General features: G+C 41.0%; 2 protein-coding genes across 3 annotated transcripts in view; one reads left to right on the top strand and one right to left on the bottom strand.

Moving 5' to 3' along the window:
• Nucleotides 1-466: 466 nt before the first annotated feature.
• On the bottom strand, nucleotides 467-11,885 carry LOC135335436 (transcription factor RFX3-like). 2 transcript variants are annotated; one of them, XM_064530927.1, is made up of 14 exons: nucleotides 11,736-11,885; nucleotides 9,253-9,660; nucleotides 7,327-7,507; nucleotides 5,857-6,038; nucleotides 5,536-5,661; nucleotides 5,195-5,352; nucleotides 4,245-4,303; nucleotides 4,035-4,126; nucleotides 3,621-3,885; nucleotides 2,480-2,629; nucleotides 2,067-2,275; nucleotides 1,683-1,836; nucleotides 949-1,021; nucleotides 467-693 (listed from the first exon to the last, which is right to left on the bottom strand). In XM_064530927.1, the coding sequence occupies exons 2-14, from the start codon at nucleotides 9,651-9,653 to the stop codon at nucleotides 647-649; spliced, it is 2,097 nt and encodes a 698-aa protein (XP_064386997.1). In that variant the 5' UTR covers nucleotides 9,654-9,660; nucleotides 11,736-11,885; the 3' UTR covers nucleotides 467-646. The 2 variants fall into 2 exon arrangements, with proteins under 2 accessions (XP_064386997.1, XP_064386998.1); XM_064530928.1 differs by lacking the exons at nucleotides 9,253-9,660; nucleotides 11,736-11,885 and adding an exon at nucleotides 7,905-8,508.
• A 24-nt stretch (nucleotides 11,886-11,909) lies between these two features.
• Nucleotides 11,910-19,439, top strand: part of LOC135335433 (structural maintenance of chromosomes protein 2-like) — a 77,308-nt gene continuing 69,778 nt past the window's right edge. The window contains exons 1-6 of the mRNA XM_064530923.1: nucleotides 11,910-12,172; nucleotides 13,269-13,418; nucleotides 13,733-13,894; nucleotides 14,202-14,312; nucleotides 14,719-14,856; nucleotides 16,155-16,295. Of these exons, the coding sequence (XP_064386993.1) occupies nucleotides 12,005-12,172; nucleotides 13,269-13,418; nucleotides 13,733-13,894; nucleotides 14,202-14,312; nucleotides 14,719-14,856; nucleotides 16,155-16,295 (870 nt within the window). The 5' untranslated portion in view covers nucleotides 11,910-12,004. The remainder of the gene's footprint in view (nucleotides 12,173-13,268; nucleotides 13,419-13,732; nucleotides 13,895-14,201; nucleotides 14,313-14,718; nucleotides 14,857-16,154; nucleotides 16,296-19,439) is intronic.

The raw sequence follows: 19,439 nt of genomic DNA, 5'->3' as shown, positions 1-19,439 counted from the left end.
GTCTTTGTGAAGCACTAACAAGCTGCTACTCATAGCTACGTACATGTAGCTAGCTGCTAGTAATAATTTTTTTGGCTGCCAGGTGCAGAAATGCTAGAGTCAAAGTTCACTGAGGCTTATGGGAGGCTACTATTTGAGAGCGGCTACTAAATGTTTCATTTTGCTAGCAAGGAAGGCTACTATTTGAGTGCGGCCTTTATACAAGAGCGGCCTCTGATCGAGCATATACGGTATATAATTCACGCATGCGCAGTAAATGTCAGGTCATGCACTGTTATTATTACCCTCTGTATATTACCCAACCCTACTGTTAGCACTATAGCTATCCTAAATGATGATTATACATAATTATTACTATTTGAAATACCTAAACGTAAAAGTTTGCAGTGCACTATTCAGAGGGAATGTGTGAACTGTGAAGGTTTCCTCCATTTATATCACCTTTAACACATGCACAGTCAAGTCACAAGTTATAACAATAAATCTTTGTATGAATGATAAAATAATAATGCTCACTGTACTTATGAAACCTAAATAAGATATAAGATTATATAAAAGTGCGGCTAATACATATTCTAACATAATTATAGGTGGATAATTATTATGTAGTTTTGGATGAGTTCAGTTAACCACTGAGGGCACTTTGTCACTGTAACTTCTGCCTCTTGTTGGATGGAGGAGAGTCTTCATCGTCTGTACAGCACATAGAACAATTATGAGCGTGGATTTTGTATAATTACAAAGGTGATACCCTTAACAGTTACCACAAAGTGATACTTGTTTAGGAATCAAGCCCCTAACTATCACTCAACCATTAACTACAGGTCATGTACACCAATGTTGTGTGAGCTTTAGTGGTCTGTGTTCGTGCACTGCCAATAACTACAATGCCTATACACTGAATACATGTATACACAATCAGCTTATAGTGACCAGTTCTCAAAGTACCTGCATCTTGATGAATGTCTGAAGACATCACACTCTCACTGGCTGCCAAGACCCTCTTAGAATGGCCTGAAAACTGTGTGGGAAAATGTCAACACATTAACGGAAGCTCAACGCTCGCATTGGATTTAATTAAGAGATAATTATGTCTGCAATCAAGAAATAATCTACCCACAGAAACAGTCTACCCACAGAAACAGCACCAAAGCTGACATACCAAATATCAGCACTCCGGAATAGGCCCTTGTGCTAGACCAATCCCACCCACTCAACTAGCTCATCTCACCTTAGCAACAACACATCATTAGTATGCCAGTCTAAACAAGACTGCTATTTTCAATGTTGCTAAGAGTCAGGTAGTAGAAGCTAAAGCTTCCATTGACTAACCCATGCAATCTCTTCTCTACCTTGTAAGGAGTTACTTAGCCGAGTATACCAAAAAGCAATGTTGATAAAGTAAATGGAACCCACATATTGGTATTATGTGGTAAGGCACACCTTGTTACCTCATATCAATCACCCTCACAACTGGTATCTTAATACTGAAACCATAATACTGAAACCTTACACAACAACTTGATTACAGCTTTACCACATTACTACGTTGTTTGTACATGTACTGTACACAATCGTAGGGGGGAAAAGTGATACAGAAGAAATTTGAACATGGGACCATGCAAATTAAAGACAACTGCTCTTACCACCTAGCTACATGAACTAGAGTTGCAGAAACTCACCTCTGACATAACAGCAATCGGTGTCCTTCCAGTAGCCTTAGCTACTTTGTGCTCAATAAGGAAGAACATGTATTCATCATAGAGCAGACGAATTAGATGGAAAGAGCCAAAACTAGCAGCACTGCGAAGCGTCAGATCACGGATCACCATGGAGCTATAAACAGATGAGAATTTGATTGATTGACACATTGCTACAAATATGAAACTTGTCATATATACCATAGCAGTTACTTATATGAACACAAGCGATATTGTAGGCGTTAGTACAAGCTGCTTAGGTGGGCGAGCAGACTAAACAAAGCATTGAAAATTATTGTGTCAACAAAAGACCTACAGCTTTGAGCCTGCACAAAAACAGTATGTCTGCGACCACCTCCAACTCACCTATAGAATGACCATTTGAGTAGAAACTCTCTGGCAGCTTTGTCGAATTCCTGTCTCCCACTGTACGGCTCTAGTACAGTATTGACAACGTCCTCCAGCCAAACAGCCCACTGCTCTAAAGACTGTTGTTGCTGCAGAGTCGTTTTAAAGTCCTGCTCCAACTGTACCACTAGAGATTCTTTACACTCACACACCCACGAAGCTTGTTCCTGCAACAAGTAAATTGCATTATGTACATGTGAGATTTCAGATTTAAAAGGCAGTGTTCAAATACAACCGAAAATGTTCTGTGGGCTATTGGAGTGATTGTAGCAACCTAAACAATAACATGTTTACATGATACGACAAATTACTTTATTAGAATTACAGCCAAAGAATAGGTGCATTGTTGATTTTCCCATAATTATACTTACCTGAATATTAACGAAGTCAACCCTGTTGAGGTCTGCGAGCATCTGACTAATTTGGGAAGGGTTTTGGAGGACTGCCCTGGCTGCTTGAGCGAGGTGGTTCAGAGATGTGTAGCGGCGAAGAGTTTGAGAGAACGCAACCACTGAGCAAATCTGTGGTCAGAATAAAACAACAGTTAGTCACATATTTCTATGCTCTAATCTTGGTACAATGTAGGTGTGGGAAAAAATCCTTAGTTTAACTTCCGTGGTAACCACATGTAATATGATACCAAACTGAATTTTAGCATATTATAATGATTACATTCCCTTCAGAGCAAATGTTTTCACCATAACTCTGGTATCCTAGAGCTACATGTACAACCAGCACAGGCTAATCAAGTTACACAATAGAGCCCATAGTAGACTAACATTGGCTGTGAAGCACAGTGAAACATGGTGACCTATTTATACACTCTATATTAAATGGAGTTGTTGACATTGTTTTTATGGCTTTGCAAACAGTGCCAAGTGTTATACCAACGATGCATCCATTCTGGCTTCACAGTGTGTCTAAGGAATGAAAAACAGCTCTAGACCAATTGAAGGGTTTATCGATACATAGCCAAAAAGCTACAGGAGTGGTGCTATCCTAGTTTTACCCAGCAGAAAAGGCCTAACCATAAAATTTCACATAAAGAGTTCTCACAAGAATTATTTTTCACACATACAAAGCACCATAGAATGACATATACAAGAGCTTTCAATACAAGAATGAGCTGAGAATGTATGTATACTCAGTACACCAACCCAAAAACCCAGACAGCTGCCCACATAATAGCAAATGACAACAGAAGCCACAGCCTACATATTATACTAATTGTGAATCAGCTGTTAAGACTTCCTTCCTTCCTTCCTACCTTCCTAGCAACCAAGAGCTACCCCCTGGAATGTAAACTAAGAAGTGTGGCAGAGTAGAGGCCAAAGGAGCATGCAGCTTACAGACAGAGCTAATCAATTATGCACAAAGAGAGTAAGGGAATGCTATGAAAACAGGACATACCACATGTGTAGTTTACATGCCCTACAAATTCTTATAGCCTTGACCAATGACCCTCAGAACATTGTGTAAGTGATAGGCAACATGATAAGAGACACCATGTACCTTGGCCTTGACAAATTTTGATGGATATCCATGCAGACTGCCTGAGAGAGAAGTTTCCAAACTCTTGGCAAAGTTTCGAATTGCCTGAGTGAGTGTCCCCGGTATTGGGTGCAGGACCTCTGGGATGAGATAATCCACAATGCACTGGTAGAGAGTGTGGTCACAGTGTTTAAGATAGGCCACCACAGGCTGGCAGCTGGCTAACAGGACCAACTTTTGCTTGGGGAGCTGATGGTCATTGTCCTCGTCAAAAGAGAGATCCGCACTGCATGCATGGAAGCAGAACTTTTTGTTTGTGTACAGTTCATTGAGACATAACATAAAGCCAGCTTGTACACTAACACTCACACATAATAAGCTGTGTACATACATTATTATATACATTGTAGTGTACATGAATGTTACAATGCTCACGGTGGAGATGAAGACTTGCTGTCGGCCCAAAAGTGGTGCCACAGATTCTCCACCATTTGGAACTGGAGGTTGATCACAACGTCCAAGATAGCCTGCAACAACAGGAAACATAATTATAATTAATTCTGGAAGGGAGCCCAACAACAGGAAACATAATTAATTCTGGAAGTGTTGTAACTACCAGGAATTTAGTAAACTTGTTCTTCTTACCTCACAATGTTCTCTGTAGATGGCAGTGAATTCGCTGATGTCATCTTGTGTAATAGAGCCTAATTGAAGGAAAATTACATATGGTCATAGACTTGATAAGAACTGTTCAATACTTTATACACTGCAATACAATTAATGTAGTTAACTTTGTGACTTTGAAGTTTCCTTTGAAGCACAACAGGAAGTTCCATGGGAATGATCTTATACCCACATAAAGAGTGCACTAAAAAATAATATCTAGATTCTGGAATCACTCTAAGTGTGGGCCAATATCTCAGGGCAAACAAAGGACAACCTTGGTTGCCATGGAAACTTGGCCAAATTATACTGTGAGGGCAGAAGTTCCTGGAAAGCACATTTGTAGTTCCAAGAATTTCTCTTCACCAACCCACAAATATTACTTTACTAATTTACTGCACAAACTGTTAAAAGGATATCGCCTAGAAATCAACCATGGAATTTGGACAGCCCTTTGAATATAGCTCGTAACTTTGTTGTGGTCCTTTGCCTACATGGCTACGCAAAATTTGAGACCATTTATTTAAGTGGTGAGGTCATGTCATTGGACCGCTGCTAATACATGAAAGTTACCACAATAGTCTCATAAAGGGGTGACTAGTACCATGGCAGCGCTATCATTAGAAGAACCACACAATTGTCCTTGTATTAGTAGCAGTTACCGCATTAGCAGATGTAGGCTAAACACTAGTACAGCATAAAATTACCACAATAGTTACAGTGTATGTATGATGATCAAACTATGAACCGCAACGTTCCGATGAAAGACGCTACGAAACAACATCATGCAACTAGTTTTGATACTAAATGCTGAACTGCAATACTCAATATTACAAGGGTTGAATAAGAGGATTTCACCATCAATGCTTAGGTCATAACTAGCCATTGAGAATTAGAAATGAAACGTGTGCATGCAAGGGACAAGACAGTACCTGGTACAGAAAATCCATTCCAGTCTATCTCAGGGAATGGTGTCAGCTCTGGCTTGGTCTCCCCCAGATACTGCTGATGCTGTTGTGCTGGTGTGAGATCCTGTGGCTGAGTGTTTCCATCTCCTGCTTCAGTCGGGCTGTCATTGGACACATACTCTCTGTGAGAGGGATCATGTACAAATAATTATGATGACTGCTTCAATTTGGGGGCACACTGTTGGACAACAATTGCTGGACAATGAATCAATTAATTTCAGCATAATTATAGATGGCAGTCACAAAGTCAGAATTCACTTAAGCAAAAATTGACCTAAAACATAAAAGAAACTGTGATGGCCCACCTTGCAGAAGACTGAGAAGGTTGTCTCATTGCAACTGTAGGCATCTCAGCCTCATCGGTTGGGAAGGTACTCAGAGGTGAGTCAGGCTTTATCCTGATGCCATAGTAGTGGTACTTAGAGTTACCCCTACACAGAAGGTATTACAGTGTGTTATGCAATTTTTCAACCAACCTGGAAGGGTGTTATGTCACAATTATTGTTCATGGGTTTCATGGGTATATACACTGAAATGGCTTCAGCTTATTCAAGTTATACAACAAAGTAATTGAGAACAGAAAAAGATAAAATGAAGTATATAAGAGCTACGTAAATTAGGCATACCTGGTACCAAGCCTTCTTGTTTTCAGTCCGATAAAAACGGACCGTATAAGCTTCCCAAAACTTGCTGCATTGACAGCGTCAATCTTAGTCGCAGCACAATGCCTCAGGTAATGGTTGTAAAGAGTGCTCCTGGGCAGACTAACTCCCTCAGCAGTTTCATAGTTCTCAAGCAACCATTGGACCTGCAATAATAATGAGTACTAATCAAACTCAGTAGCAACCAATAATACATGTACAATACTTTCACAATTTTTGGAGGGGATGGGGTAATTTTCAGACTAAAGTGAAAGTACATAGCCCAGTGTAATACAATTTACCAGGTGCTCAGGGCAGAAGAAATATCAATTAGAGGAGTAGCTAGTATAATACAAACATGGCCTTTCTCTGTAAGGGTAGTGATCACTATTGGGCATGGAATGACACTGTTTTCAGTCTGCAATTACGTGACAATTGATTGCATGTTGCCAATAATTAGCCTAATTACAGGTCACAAAAGTGAGAGCATGGTGGCAGGAATTAGCTAAGACTTTTCACAATTATATTCTAACAATCAGTACATTCAATTGCGTACGACCTACGTGTATGTACGTAAAAGTAAGTATACAGCTTGATAGTTATACATCACCAGCTTTGCATCTAGGCTTGTGTACACTATATAGAGGATATTAACCACATCATTTTCATAAGAATGGGATAGCAGGATCTCCGCTAACACTCCCTAACACTAAATACAATAGAAACAATTGATTGCCTCTTAGGGAGGACAATTGAACTTAGCTAGAAGGGTTGATAGAATGCCGAGTAATTTATCCAAGAACATGCAACAACACTTCTACAGTCCTAAGGGGAGAATACTAAGTGTTGATAGAATGCTGAGTGCACGTAATTTATCCAAGAGCATGCAACCACACTACTCCACAGTCCTGAGGGAAAGTACTAGAAAGATAATGTCTGAGCAGCCGTCCCTAATTTATCCTAGAGCATGCAACCACACTACTCTAAAGTCCTAAGGGGAGAATGCTAAAAGGGTTGATAGAATGCCGAGTACACGTAATTTATTCAAGAACACTACTCTAAAGTCCTAAGGGGAGAATGCTAGAAAAGGGTAGATAGAATGCCGAGTGTGTAACTTATCCAAAGGGAAAATACCAAAGGTTACTGCAATACGGAGTAAGTATACTAACCTACTACCACGCTGCATCCTCCACAGACGGAGTAAGTATACTAACACACTACCAAGCTGTATCTTCCACAGCCGGTCTCATCCTATTAATGCAGGTAATAGGATTACAATACAACAGTCTCAGTCACAACCTCAAGAAGAAGCTTATGCCCAGGGAAATTGTTTAATTAAATACTGTAACAAGTAGGGTAGAGTACACACGTTGAAGTTCCCAATGTCAGGTACCACTACTGCACCCCAAGCCAAGTACAGATGGTATCAATTAACCTGAATGAGCAGACACTCACCGTCTGAGGATGTGCCCTTGTGGTGTGCTGCATTGAAGGGTCACCATGCATTCCCATCTGTTGAAGAGACGCCTCATAGTAGGAACCAGACTGAAGCCCTTGCTGCTGCTGTAGACTGATCATGGTCGACTGGGGGATACCAGCCGTTGTGTCAACATAAGGGGACACAAACTGGCTCGACCTATAAACAAGGAAAATAACGAAATAATTACGATTGAAAACATACCATAATAATTAAAGTGGTGGCAGATAATCATTTGCAGCATTAGCGCTACCAGCGTAGATTCTAAGCTGAAACTAGAGATTGTAAATTCAATGTCTTCTTGTATTTGTATTTGTATCTACACACTATTAAACCAGTCACATACACACAATTTTCAGATTCACACTAAGTTTCCTGCACATCCTAGCTAGCTCCTGCTATAGGAATGTCCCCTTGGTAGCTACATTCCCGCAACCATGGAAACTTTTGTCCAGGCTCACCAGCTACATGCCGACTCAGCATTTCCAGCTCAAAGCTACAACTAGTACAATCCGATACAGCGCAATCTAGCTCTAGCTCTAGCTAGGTTATTCACCCTAGACACGAGTAGGCCATATCCTGCAGACCGTGAGGCTCGGCCTTTATTCTCATGGGCTGCAGCGGTAGTGATCCAAGATGATTGGGGCTCTGCTGAAGATGTACTTGAGTTGTGCAGTGAGGAGGGTAGTGCTGGTAGGGACTAGTTGAGTATACGCAGGCAGGTGGAGGAGCTTCGTAAGGCATACCTTGCCCGTGTGACTGCATTACGCTAAGCATCAAGCCAGGTGATGAACAAACTGTAGAGAAAAATTTGCAGACTTGAATGGTCTTGCTCAGGCAACTTGATATAGATCTATTAACGCTGCAAAGCGACTGCTCCTGACTAAGTAGTATTGCAGTCTTGACTAGCTCTTTCAATCACTCTCTCCTCTACACCTTTATATATTCTACCACAGCTATTCGTTTTATATTAATCTCCATGGATACTAATTTGATAACTGTGGAATTCAGTATTGCTTCCAACAGGAAGTTCCCTTGCAAAAGTGAGTGGGTGTCTTGCAAGATCGTATGCACAACAACCTGTCTTGGTTACAGTTTTGTAAAATGTGGTTTGATATACTGTGCAATTGTTGCTAGCTGATAATAGCGCTAATTGAAGTGTTTATGAGAATTATATGGGGGGGGGGGGTGCTTGAATAAGATAATTATAATAGTGGGAGTTGCAGTTAGCCTCTACTTCCAGGCTGTTGAGAAGTAGTCTCGCGAGCAGACGTTTGGGGGGGAGGGAATGTCTGGTCACTATTGCACTGATTCTGTTGCACTGAGGAATCTGTTGCACTGAGGAATGTAGTAACCTGCAAGATACTCGTTAATTAACCAATATCACACGTAGACTCTTGCTTGGGTCTCAGCTCTTTGCAACCGAGTTCCTTCGCAGCCAGGTATGGTGCAACATTAAATATTAATTAGCCTTCTTAAAGTTAATAATTATTATCCTTCTTTTCACGTTCATTTTATGGTAACTGGCAAAATACCCACTATACACATAGTCAAATCTGCCGGCAAAGTGCAATAGTGAGACGTTTCCTCCAAGAAAACATCGCACTTGCGAGACTAGGTGAGAATAACAGGGGCCTGAAATGTAAACTTAAACAGCAAAACCACACAGCAGGCAGAAAAGACATTATAAATCACCAGTTCTTAGACTATGCTAATTTACACATCCACTTATCATTGATCATGATACCACACACTACACTTATCACTAGCCACCAAGGGCAATTGATATGAGACATTTGTAACAGCTGAGAAAACATAAACTTGAGCACAGATGTACAGTATTATTTCCTTGCATTTGCCTTCAGTAATTTACCTCCCTACACATGTCCATCTTTTTTACTTACACTTTGGATGTATCATGAGCGCTGGACACCACAGCGATACTGCCAGCTGGGAAAGCCGACTGAATTACAAACGAAGTGTTTGCAGGAAGCGAGCCACTAGACTTGGTCAGTTGCTGAAGTTGAGCGGCCAGAAGCAGTTTCTGTTGTTGATCAGCAGGGAGCCTCAAGCCTGTAAGTTGTGTGATCTGGGCAGACACTTCAGGGGTGATGGTTTGTCTTGCTACAGAGGTTAGAAGGCTGGATGGATTGGTTACTGAGGTTTGCATGGCTGGGGTGACGGTGTGCACCACTGTGCCACCAATGTCGGTGCCTCTGGCTGACTGTGGAGGTAGCATCTGTACTTGCATAGATCTTGAAGGATCCTCTAGCTGAGTCACGGTGGTTGAGCTGATCTCACTCATGCCTTTCCTGTGAGGAAAAAAAACAATATTAATTTTAGTCCTGCAAGACAATGGAGCAATCTACACTCCCCAAAACATGCACTCCAGCTACACACTCCCTGGACTAAACTATCGTAGCGTAAGTTAATCATGAGTAGATCATGCAGTCAAAACGTTTGTCCCCATTTTCAAAACAGATGGAATTTTGATCAAAGAGTGAGATGGTACCCATTGCTTCATTCAAAGCTGTAGTGTGCCCCCACAAGCTCATTCATTGTGTGGGTAATTGAGCCACAGAGAAGACTTTGTGAATAGGCCACAGGGGTGGATTGAACAAAACTGCACACAGAGTAATTGGAATATCTGAAAGAGTAAGTGGGTATGTTGTGTATGGGAGCTGCCAAGAGAATTTCTCACAAGTATTGAAACCACAAGGACCCCATAGTTACAAGGGGCTAACATAAGCTTGTACCATGGCCCACCATGGAAACATTCCCTTAAATCTGATCGATCATATCAATAACCTTGGCTGCTAGTACTCTGAATACAAAATTAATGATCAGCAACAGTCACATACTTCAATATGTTACTATATAATTATGTATGTGTATGGAAGGTACAGTACATACAATAGACATGAATAAACTTCTAGAATGTGGTGGGCGTGTCAAGGAGAAGCTTTTGCCCTGTTATCGTTATATTTGGCTTGGAAGGAGTACACTGAATGGTCCAAGCTTGACAATGTGAATGGTGTCGAAAAGTACGTACTGGGAGAGATGGTATTCTATCCACCACGAAAATAATGCTGCTGTACAGTGTATGCTGTACAGTGTATTTACAGTGCTGTTCCCAGCAAAAGCGGTTGCTATTTTTCTATCAGCAATCTCTAACACACAAAATTAATTTGCCTATAATTTGTATGTACCGTATTACTAGAATATTTTGCGGGTGAAAAACCTTTGCAAATGAGCCAAATAATCAGAAAATTTGACCCTTTGCGATCTAACTATTGCGTTCTGGCAAGGATCGTGTATATTTAATAATTTGTTGCGAATTGATCAACCCTCGCAAAGTTCGCAAATGTTTGATGCTCGCAAAACATTGTAGTAATATGGTACATTGTAGTAATTTAGACATAGAAATTGATCTATTTGTCTAGTGGTGGTCTAGAGGTAGTTAGCACCAACCACCACGACCCAGTGTGGGCACATCACTGCAGTTACAAAAGCCAAAGTAACTGTGAATGGTAAAGATCATCTGTCATAAACTATTTTCCCAACCTACATGTACATGTAATACAATAACATTGTTGTATAATGTGTCGAAAAATGTCACTAAAACGCAGAACATACATGTCTACACGTCTACACGTAATTCTCACCTCCTCCCCATTTTTTTGCTATGTCAAATGAAACGACTAATCACAACCAGTAGGTTTACTAATTGCATTCTAACAAGATTATGTATTTACAGTACATGTACATTAAATAAAGTATGGGATTTATTCAACCAACTCCAGAGAACCTGAACTACACACATATTGCACGGGTGACACAACGCAAACAAATTACTCCAGCAATTCAGTGTACAGGCTCTTCTATCACACATTCCTTAAATTGCTGAGTAGCTACGTAGTTCTGACCGGTTGTGATTGCACACACAACCTCAAACTCAATAGTGTCACTACGACATCGACAAGGCTCAACCAAGTATTGAACCAAGCAGATTTATAGGGGAACTAGGCAGTTTATATACTCCGTGTGAAATTTTACCGTAAACACACAATAGTGGATAAGTACACTACAATAGGTGGAAGAAATATACTTGAGTGTCTTTCGTGTGTGGGGGTACAGTGGTTATTAACCATTGTACGCTATGGCTATGAGTTACTAGATATGGGGGGGACCTACCAAAGAAGCAGCTGTCCCTTGTACAGATGTATGGTTGACTGACCACATGTGTGTTAAAATGGCCACCAAATGCAAAGTACAGGAAACTTGATTTATTATTTTACAGGCTTTCATTGGCCTAATCTATGAGAAACTTATCTACTCTATAGTATAGAACAGACTAGATACGCACGGCAGCCATCTTTTAATATACCTGGTGGTCTTCCTTTGTCCGAGCTGTTGTCTTGGCTACTGTCGTCTTGGTGAGTTTCCTTGGTTGCCCGTCTCCTTGGTGAAAGAAATCAAAGGGTGTGAATTCCTTTTTTATCTCCGTAATCTTCTGCTACACATCCGTAAACTAAATTTAATGCGCATGCCCTTTACCAGCTGAGGTTTTCTATTTGAAGTGTGCTGTACATCAATATTACGTACCTTGTGCTATTTAGCTAACAGCTAAGTTTTCCTGTCCTATCAATCAAGAGCATGTATTTGAAACAGATTGTGCTGGATGGATTCAAGTCATACGCCCAGAGGACAGAGATCTGTGGATTTGACCCTCAATTCAATGCAATCACTGGACTGAATGGCAGTGGGAAATCTAATATTTTGGACTCCATCTGCTTCCTCTTAGGCATATCCAATCTATCTCAGGTATATTATTGGATATCCTAGATACATATTTAGCTTGAAATCCTAGGGCGTACATGACGTTGTAAACTTGTGCGATGTTCATTCCTTTGTAAATTTTTACAGCATACTTGTACATCGTATTAATGTTCACCTCAAGTGTCACGTACCTCAACACGAGTGGGGTTTTCCTGTTATGTATTAATGTATTAATTCCATGTAAATATTTTGTCAAGTGTCGCTGTATAAATTAGAAGAAAGATGGTACGTCAAAGTGTAATAACACTGCTACATGATTAGGGATTTCCCCTATAATTATACAAAACCGTTTCATGTCTTGTCGATAGTACATTGGATGGGGGTAAGGTTCCTAAGTTAGCTAAGTTAGCTAGGAGTGTGACAATATGTTTTTAGTAGCTGTGCTTGCCCTACCTTAATAGTCTTGTGGTCTCAGTGATTAGCATCCAGCCAGCCAGCCCCTCCCATTTTTGTAAACATTGCGGTAAAGCCACGAACAAGTGGTCCAACCAAAGTTTCATATAAGATTTTTGGAGGGGGAAACGTTTAATTGAGGGGATCCGGGTTTCCTCCCCTCCTGGGACATTATTTTGTTGAGGAATGGTTATCTGGATTTTTTTGTGCTTCAAAGATTGGTATAGTTCATACATTTTTTTACAACATCACTAATTTATAGGGAGGGGGGCGATCCCAGGGCACCCACCTTGTATGGAACCCTGCCAACCTTTTCTCCTCATTATGTAACTAATGTTTGTGTACCGTATAGCGGGTATATTTCGAGGGTATAAATTTTCGCGGATGGACCTCTACAAAGGATTTCGCGGATTTTATTTTCGTGGTCTGAGTTCCAGCCTTTTGGCGCATGCGCACATCAACATGCAGCTGTACCTCCACACCGTTAGCCTCGAATCCAGGCCTAGCTTCTTTCAGCCTTTTTCCCCCCTTTTTATCGATAGGTGTGGTCAATAATACTGAACACGCCCAGATTTTATAAATTTTCGTGGGTATAAATTTTCGCGGTACAGGCTCAATCCGCGAAAACCGCGAACATTTATACCCTCGAAATATACCCGCTATACGGTATTCGTATTTCTCACCTCAGGTACGTGCTGGTAGTCTTCAGGAACTGGTGTACAAATCTGGGCAAGCAGGTGTTACCAAGGCAACTGTCACCATCACATTTGACAATAGAGATAAGAAACAAAGTCCAGTCGGCTACGAGTCTTATGATGAGCTCACTGTATCAAGACAGGTATGTCTTCTGGTTGGAGCTTAGTACAACTATTGTGTAGTTTTGTCTTATCTGAGGATACAGTTTATCAGAGTGATTTTTTCTTAGCATGTACCCTGTGATCTTTCAAAGCATTCATGGTGGGGCTCTGTTTCTGCCCTGCTGCCTCTGATGAAATTGTGTTATGGTGGTGATGATCAATTATTACAACGTAGTCTTATTTCTTATTCTAATAACCAGTGTGGATAGACCTTACTATAGTATAAAATTATGTATGTACAGTAGCTCAGTGTTTCTAATAGTGATTACTCTTGTCCACTCCCTCTTACATGTAGGTTGTGATTGGTGGTCGCAATAAGTACCTGATCAATGGGAGCAATGCCACACCCTCTAGAGTGCAGGACCTGTTCAGGTCGGTCCAACTCAACGTCAACAACCCTCACTTCCTCATTATGCAGGGACGGATCACTAAGGTCCTCAACATGAAGCCTCTTGAGGTAAGGAGTAATTATGGTGCACTGTGGCAGCAGCACCCATACAGTATAGGAGCTAGCTAGTACTCAGTAAATTGCTTTACGTGTGCTCTACAAAAGTTCCTAGTCTTCTAAACTGTAATTATACTGGGGCAGTACGTGTGTTAAGTTACATGTACATCTTTGTGCTGTTGACCTGTTCCTTCTCTAATCAGATCACTACCCCATTTAAACTATTTGTGTGTACATGCACGTACATGTAGAACAGGATTGTCTGCATAAATTTACATCTACATGTACACACACACTTACACCTCTTGTATCCTTGTAGATCCTGTCCATGATAGAGGAGGCAGCTGGTACCAGGATGTACGAGAGTAAGAAGATGTCGGCGCAAAAAACAATTGAGAAGAAAGATGCTAAACTGAAGGAAATCTCAGTGGTCAGTGTTTGAGGTTCAATGCAACACGGGCAACATGTTTGTGTGTTGTTTATATCCCAATTTGGCTTAGTATGAGCTTACTGGACGTAGCAGAAAATTTCCCTGTTTGTATATTACCGTAGTTAACCGTTGAACCGCCCACCTGTTTTGATGGCTTCATTTAGGCTAAACAAGGGGTGGGCCGATATTTGATATGGGCGGTTCAACGGTTAACTACAGTACATGTCAGTTTACAGTCTTACATGTATATATATATATACATACATGGACCAAAAATGTGTAGTACTTTTAAAGTGCCATAACAGCTTATACATAATTATGTACGTACCTTGACTAGAAATCACCATACAAACTCCACTTGATACTGCTTTGATACTTATTTACATATCCCTCGATACCCTCTCAGATTCTGAATGAGGAGATCACACCAACGCTTCGTAAGCTCAAGGAAGAGCGCTCATCTTACCTGGAATACCAGAAGGTCATGAGGGAGCTGGAGCACCTATCTAGACTCAGCATTGCATTCCAGTTTGTGCAGGCAGAGGTGAGGGGGCGGAAAATGATACTAAATATCAAGAGTCTGTGTATGCACGTGGTTAGGGGGAGAGAATTGACACTATACGTAGATGCAATCCTTAATAGTTTACCTACATGAAAACTGTATTGTTGAGGATGCAATAACATACATGTACATCCTTACATGTACAGTGCAACAACCAAAGAGAGTTGACTTTGGCGATGATTGGCCACGTAGTAAGCTCAATTGCCACACCCCTGTGACACAGAATGACCGATACCAACAGTGTAGTTGCAGATAGACATCACATCAGCTTTGGATGTCACACAGAAATATCATTGCTTATGTCAGCAAAAGTAGCATAGCGGAGCAAAATCACTGTTTTTTAGACAAGAATGGCCTTTCTAGCAAAAAGAGACTAGCCTTAACTTCTGTAAGTTAGAGTATACAGATGAAAAGTGCACTATTGTAGTACTTGCCAGAGGAGGTATGACACGCGTGTCTCGATTAGGCTGTTTGCCTCTGCAATAACTTTGAGCGTGGGCATAATTATGCCTCAATTATCCGCCCATGCTCAACGTTATTGCAAAGGCAATTATCCTAATCGAGGCACGCGTGTCGTACTTCCACTGAGTACATGCTTTTATAATCTGACCTTAACCTCGAAAGTCGTATTCCTTAGGAAATTATTTGCCACCAAAATGCAGTATTTACTTTTTAGACTTCCGTTGAAGCTCAAAAGTTGAACAATAATTATACTCAAGTTCATGCACAACAAATTTCAGATCTTAACTCAAGCAAATAGGGTACTTCTATTCCTAACAGACCTTTGGAGGTACATATCTTCAGACAACCATTTTATATTGATGATGTAACAGGTGGTGGTCTAATGGAAGTGCCAATAGTTGAACTTTTAGTACCTGCACTCAAATAGATCAAATCAACGTTGCTTTAGAAGATATGCAACAAAATGTGAAAAAAAATCTGAGTGTTGCACTGTACAGGAGTTTAATGACTACATGTATATACACTGTACATACTCGTTGTACATTGACATTGAGTATAGATTGTGTAGTCCTCACCTCATCTTTTCCTGGGGTACATAATTGATGCTCCTTATCTTTGAAATTAAAAGAGTGTCTTAGCGTAGACCGTCTATGCACTTGCCATGTTTATGTTATACAGTATATGACGTATTATTTCCCATGCATTTTATCTCCTACATGTAGCTATCTTTTATTAGTCTCATGCTCGGGTATTAAACGTCTATTACAATGTACATTGTAGTTACCGCAACTCAAATTGCCTCCCCCCCTCCCCTACAGAGTGCTCGTCAACAGTCGTCTACTGAGCTGGATGAGATGAAGGGAGGAGTCCAAGAGCTGACTCAGCAGATTACCCAGGCTGATAGTGCAATAGAGGAGATAGCAGCTACCGTGGCTGAGCTGGAGAAGAAGAAAGCTAAGGTTTGCTTAAAGTATAACTAACTCAAGGCCGGGCCGCGGCCAGTGGGTTATAGCGGTCTGTTGGTTTGTTTCTTGAGGTGTGTGAGCGGCCACAGATACAGTAGTCCGTTGGTTTGTTTGTCTGTCTGTTTGTAATTTGTGAGCCTGCTCACCTGGATGCTAGAGATCTGTGTTTACAACATGGATAGCCTTCACACAACAAGTAGTTTTAATAGTGGCAGATATTGTTGTTAAAATTTCTTTGTCGAATAAAAGCAAGCAAAAGCTAAGAAGCTTGCACATTGGCTAGTTCTAAACGCGACCTTTATTCGAGGTAGATATACATATTTGCAACTGAAGTGATCTTGTACCAGGAACAATGGAAAAGGGTCACTACAGTAGAAAGCTAGAATTATGATCAGCTGTAGTAGTGTCAGGGCTAGCCTCGAATACAGCCCTAGGGTTGCTGCTTCTTTGCTTACCTAGCCCCAGAACATACCACGAGCAATATTTCTAATGACTCTAAGTAAGCTTCTTTGCTGACTGACTTTGTTGTGATCCTAGCTAGTCCATAGTGCATGTACTAAAACTCCGTTCTTAGCATGCCTCTAGAGTCTACTTAAGAATTTCATTTTTCATTGCTTACATGTACATGTATACGTATATAACATCTACTAAAACTCCGTTCTCAACATGCCTCTAGAGTCTACTTAGAATTTACTTGCTACTTAGCCAGCTTCCATGCTTCATATATTTATGTTAACAGCTGAGAGTTAGCACTTCAGTGCTCTCGTTGGTTTGTGTGTGACACCTTAGTCTACTCACCTGGATCAACGTTTAAAGCTTCGTTATCATTGTCGAATAAGCGAACAAACTAAGCACGTTGAGCTAGCTACACGCGGCCTCTGTTCGAGGCACTTATTTGCAGCTGAAGTGATCCTGTTCCAGAAAAGGGGTCACTAAAGTAGAAAGTGTTATTGTATTGGGAAGTTGCTTACTCTGTTATCCTAGCACCAAGACTCCAGGACCCATACTTTTAAGACTCCAAGCTTCTTTTCTGTGATCCTAGTCCATAGCTACATGTAGTGCATGTCTCATGTACTACTAAAACTCTGCTCTCAAGTGTTTCAAGTCTGGTTTAGTTTTTATTGCTCGCTGTGCTAGGCATGCAGCTCAGTCATACCATAGATAGAGTAGAGAGGGATTGGAAACAGAAGTACCCTCGAAGTACCATCCGTGTATCTCCGCGATTTAATCGAGGTTTACTTTTTAACATGAAGGGTTAACGTGAATTCATGAGAATTGTTTTGCTGCCTATAAGAAGTCCACAAGCAGTTATGCTGCTAATCATCAACCTTTATCTCATACTTGAGGCCATTGGGACACAGGACACTATTTAGTTACACCGCCTTAGCTATATCATAGGTACTATAGGAACGCAAGTATGAAGAAGCGCTCTGTGTACCTCTAGCTACTTTACGACAATCAAGTTTTTTTTTTCCGTTTTCAATTGATACTTACTAACAGGGAGCTTGTGATTTAGTAATGGGGGTCACTCTGAGATGTATGCATCGGACACAATAAGTTTCCCGGGCTTTTGCGGGAGTTATGAAGAGATACAAGGATGGTCCCAGAGCCACTACGTAGACTTCATTGTAAAACATCACGTGAATCACTTTCGTTTCCAATCCCTTTCTACGCAGAGTTGTACCGTTTAGCGGGTAATTTTCAGGGGACAAAATATTCGTGGTTCAGCAATATTGAGACATTTCGTGGGTAATATTTTCGTGGTAGCTGCCTGCACTGCAGGTAAAGGTAGGCAAGGTCGCTTCATTCGTGGGTAAAATATTCGTGGTCAGACCTCCAACCACGAAAACCACAAATATTTTTCCCCACGAAAATTACACGCTACCGTATAGCGGGTAAGTTTTGTGGGGTAAAAAATTCGTTCAACTCGAGAAACGGTAGTTTTCGTGATTTCATTTAGTCTCGTGGCTGCACGGCATTCCTACTTTCAGATAAGCCACGCCTACGATAACATTTCGTGGAGGTCAACCTGCCCACGAAAAAAACGAATATTTTACCCCACGAAAATTACCCGCTATACGGTATACGATATTTAAGTACAATTTTAGGAGAAACTTGAGAAGGAGAGTAGATTTTAAGAGTATAGAGAATGAGATTTGGATATACAAGCCTAATCAAGGCACTCGTGTCGTACTTCCTCTGGTAGTGTATCCACTGTAATTATGAAATAGCAAATACATAATTATACATTTTTGGTTAGAATCAGTCTCTCAAGAACTCTGCTATCTCGAGTAGTAGTGTCGTGTTGGCTTTGTTCATGTGAGACTCATATATAGCTACAGCCTAAGCTAGCTTCTCCAGCTAGTACGTAGCTTTTACCTCTGCATAATTATGCCAATAGTAGATCAGTTTGGAGGTAATAAAGATTAACCGAATGTAGCCACACCCAATTCCGCATTTCTAAAGCGTTGACATTCCTGAGCGTGACATACATACATACTTATATCCCGTTGCTATGTTGTTGCCAAGTGCAATATGAAGCATATTGCACTGCTGAAAAGTCATATTGCACTGACCACAAAACGCCCCTCTGGCATAATTAAATTAAATATTGTATCATGAGAAATAATAAGTATCAAAGTAAGTCCAGCCATGCATGAATGTTCAGCACTGCTGGAGTTTCTTCTTTGCAACCATGCAGGTTTTAAAATCGTCCCAGGCTCATTTTGTGAAGATTCTGTGATCCTAGACCTAGTCCTCCACTTGATGCACAGTCAATTCTGGCTTCATCATAGCACTAGAAGCGGCTCTTTTTGCAGGGGGCTTGAGCTGTTTTGCAGCAGTGTAGAGGCGAGCTTCTTTGGCTTGGTTGTGATACCGAGGATAGTGCTAGTGGAGGGGGCCGGGGCCGGGGCTGTTCGAGCAGCAGTTACACTGAGTAGTATAGTGGGGTGTGGCTGTTTCTTCGCAGCAGTAAATGGGGTGGGGCTGTTTCTTTGCAGCAGTAGAGGGGTGGGGCTGTTTTGCAGTGGTTTCAGCGTTGGAACTCCAACAATTTTGTGTCAAGCCATTCGTCTGTCATGCCAATCTTATACGCTGCATATACTGGCGTCTAGGAGAGAGAAGAGATGGAGCTGT

This window comes from Halichondria panicea, chromosome 4, assembly GCF_963675165.1.
Source record: "Halichondria panicea chromosome 4, odHalPani1.1, whole genome shotgun sequence".
NCBI classification, from domain to species: domain Eukaryota; kingdom Metazoa; phylum Porifera; class Demospongiae; order Suberitida; family Halichondriidae; genus Halichondria; species Halichondria panicea.
Note: the sequence above shows the minus strand (reverse complement) of the source record. Positions and strands in the feature narration are given on the sequence as shown.